This window comes from Fonticula alba (genome assembly GCF_000388065.1).
Source record: "Fonticula alba strain ATCC 38817 unplaced genomic scaffold supercont2.4, whole genome shotgun sequence".
NCBI lineage: Eukaryota > Rotosphaerida > Fonticulaceae > Fonticula > Fonticula alba.
Window position 1 is genome coordinate 2,868,952 of NW_009242974.1, and position 3,244 is coordinate 2,872,195.

Sequence of the window (3,244 nt, forward strand, 5' to 3'; positions counted from 1 at the left end):
GGGGGGGGGGGGGGGGGGGGGGGGGGGGGGGGGGGGGCGCGAACGGCGTCCGGACGGTGGCTGCATGCCGACGCGCGTTTGCCCGCACCCCCTCCCTCCTGGACGGGCCCCGCGGCGGCAGCTGGCCGGATCCGGCGTGGGGCGGTTGGGCCCGGGGAGGCGATCAACACACCAGCTGCGACGCCGGCGTGCGTTCCCCGAAGGCATCGGTCGACACATGGCCGGGAATCGGCCTTCACCCCTCGGGAGACCGGAGCAGGCGCCAACAAAACGCGCGGACGAAAAAAAACATATGAGACAGCCTTTCTCCTGGCACCAACCCGAGGAGGGGTGGCGCCAGAGCGAATGCCCCTCGGGAGCAGGAATGGACCTCGGCGAATGCCTCTACGACGCCCGGAGGCCGAGGCGGACGCAGATGGAATGCCGGTGCCATCGGTGCGCCTGTTCCCGCGCGGAGCGCAGCCACCATGTTCCCTTGGCCTCCGCTGGGAGCGCCGCCCGTGCCGGGGTCCGCCGTTCTCTTCCCGGAGACGGGCGGACAACGAGAGAGAGAGAGAGAGAGAGAGAGAGAGAGAGAGAGAGAGAGATGGGCAAGTGGCCCAGCCGGGCCGAGGAGAAGGGTGCCTCTGTCGTGAGGTCAACCCTCCCGGATAAGCATCCGCATGCGTGTACAAAGAGATTCATTCCCCGGTGTACACACACCCACACGCGTAGCCCTCCCCCCTTTCGCGATCTTGGCACGGTTGCCCGTCGTTTGTGTACCACCTGGTGTCGGGCCGGCCCCTCCATGGCATATAGGGCATTATTATGTGCCAGCGAGGGTGTGATACCCAAGGTATTTTGGGGGAGCCTCAGAGGGAGAGACAAAAAGAGGGAGAGAGAGAGAGAGAGAGAGAGAGAGAGAGAGGGAGAGAGAGAGAGAGAGAGAGACCGGGGCGAAGGACGGAGACAATGGTGCGCCCGGCCCCGGGAGCCCGGGAAAAGGAGGGGCCGAAAGCGGATGGTCCGGGCAGAAAGAGGGGGCCCCGGGCGAAGCGCCGAAATGCACGGAAGATGCCCTCTTCTTTCCCTTGGCCTTCCCGCCCGCGGAGGCGCCGACCACACCAGGGCAGTGTCGGCCCTCGGACCAGGCCCTGGGCCCCGGGTCCAAGGTAAGCAACTGTGCGGGGGCAACTCAGCACCATTCCTCCCCGACGGCTGACACAGGCAAACGGAACGGGCCGCCGGGGGGGGGGCCGGGCCGGGCCGGGGGCCAAGGGAGGTGTAATCGATGCGCATCACAGCTCAAGCACCAATCGATGCACATACTCCAGGACGCGCTCGCTCGCACAACGACACACCTTCGCACGCTCGAACGCACGCACCCGCGCACGCACGCACGCACGCTTGAATGCCACATTTACGCGTGCCAGACATACTACCCGTGCGCATACTCCGCCGTTGGCGATCACAGCACGTCCTGCTGGACGGCGACCCACGCATCGCCTCACTCGGCCCGGCCAGGCGAAGGAAGCCCAGCAACAACAACACGGGTGGAATCCACGTTCAAGAAGGGCGCCATAGGCAACCGAGTCGCCCCTCACCCCGTGCAATCGCCTCCTCTCCCCCCACCTGCCCCTCCCCTCCCGGCCGAGGCGCCTCCTCGCCCTCCTCCTCCCTCTTGGCCCGCCGAATCTCGCCCTTCCCCTCTGTGTCCCGCCTGCCTATTCCCTTTTCCCTGCCCTCCTCTCTTTCTCTCTTCCCCTCCCCCTCCCTCCCCCGGCCCGAGGGCGTGTCTTCCTGAAGATGTCCCTCTCCTCGCCGCTCGTGGCCTCGGATGCGCTGGATCTCGACCCGTCCACCTGTACGCCCCGACAATTGCCGACTGCCTGTCACCGGTGATCGCCTGCTCGACCCCCCTTGCCGCTGACATTTCGCGATCCCCCTGTCTATCGCGTGTGCCTGTGCGTGTGCCTGTGCGCCTATGCTGATGCCTGCCCTCCTGGGCCCCATCTTCAGCCACTCTCGATGCAACACTGCCGGCCGAGGGCCTGCCCCCGACCTCTCCACAGTCGCCGGTCTCCCCGGAGACGGCCCCCCGCGCGCCCAGCAAGGAGCCTCTGCACTATGTGATCGAGGAGATCATCACATCAGAGGCCGAGTATATCAAGAGCCTGGAGGTGGTGGTCATGGTGCGTGCACTGTTCCCCCCCCCCCCCCCCTCTGCCCGTCTCTCCCCTGCTCTCTGTCGGTGCGGCTGCGGCTGCGGCTGCGGCTGCAGCTGCATTTGGCCATGTCACGCCTCCGCTCACCCTGCCCCCTCCTTGCCATTCTACTGGTGATCGCGCCCATCACCCAGGGCTACAAGCACACGATCGTCTCCAGCAACATGTTCAAGGACAATGAGACCCTGATCAGCAAAATCTTCGGCAATGCCGAGGATCTGCTGGTTTTCCACCGGGAGTTCTACGCCACGCTGCGGGAAATTTCAATCACCGATGTTCTGGCCCTGGCACAGGCCTTCCTCAAGCATGTGCGTGTCTTCCCCCATGCGCCACGACATGGGCTTGCGCGCCAATCTCTTCGGCCACATCCTAACGCGCCCCCTCCCTCCCTCCCTCCCTCTGGCAGCGCGATGGCTTCAAGATGTATGCGCAGTACTGCACCAATCACCCGGTGGCGGTGGACATTCTCAAGAGCCTGCAGGGGGACGAACGTCAGCGCGTCTTCATGGCCTGTCAAATGATGATCAACCAGGCCATCCCGCTGGAGGGGTTCCTGCTGACCCCGATCCAGCGCTTGTGCAAGTATCCGCTGCTCCTGCGCGAAGTGATTAAGGCCACACCGGAGATCTTCCTGACGGCGGCACCAGTGTCCCCCTCATCGCCGGGGGATTCCACCGGCGTTGCCGGCTCGGCCGCCGCGACCTCGGAACTCCCGCTCATTCTCCAGGCCGAGGACCTGATGAAGAAGAGCGCGAGCTTTGTCAACGAGATGCAGCGCCTGCACGAGGCCAAGATCCACATGCGTCACCTGCAGACCCGCATCGACGACTTTGCCGGGCCGGATTTGGACGTCGACAACAAGGAGCTCCTGTACGACTCGCCCGTGGTCAAGGTGTCCAACAGCAAGTCGCAGGCCCGGCATCTGTTCCTCTTCGACAACTGCCTGCTTTACTGCCGAGACCATCCCCTGAAGAAGGTGCGTGCATGGGGCCCGACGCTCTGGATGACCAGGGACCCGGGGGGGAGGGGGGGGGGGGGGG

The 3,244-nt window shown here is 65.4% G+C and overlaps 1 protein-coding gene across 1 annotated transcript in view; it reads left to right on the forward strand.

Annotated features, from left to right (window-relative positions):
- The first annotated feature begins 1,451 nt into the window (after nucleotides 1-1,451).
- H696_03183 (hypothetical protein) overlaps nucleotides 1,452-3,244 on the forward strand; it is an 8,484-nt gene continuing 6,691 nt past the window's right edge. Inside the window, exons 1-4 of the mRNA XM_009497067.1 lie at nucleotides 1,452-1,843; nucleotides 1,999-2,171; nucleotides 2,339-2,512; nucleotides 2,611-3,180. Coding sequence (XP_009495342.1) covers nucleotides 1,786-1,843; nucleotides 1,999-2,171; nucleotides 2,339-2,512; nucleotides 2,611-3,180 — 975 coding nt within the window. The 5' untranslated portion in view covers nucleotides 1,452-1,785. The remainder of the gene's footprint in view (nucleotides 1,844-1,998; nucleotides 2,172-2,338; nucleotides 2,513-2,610; nucleotides 3,181-3,244) is intronic.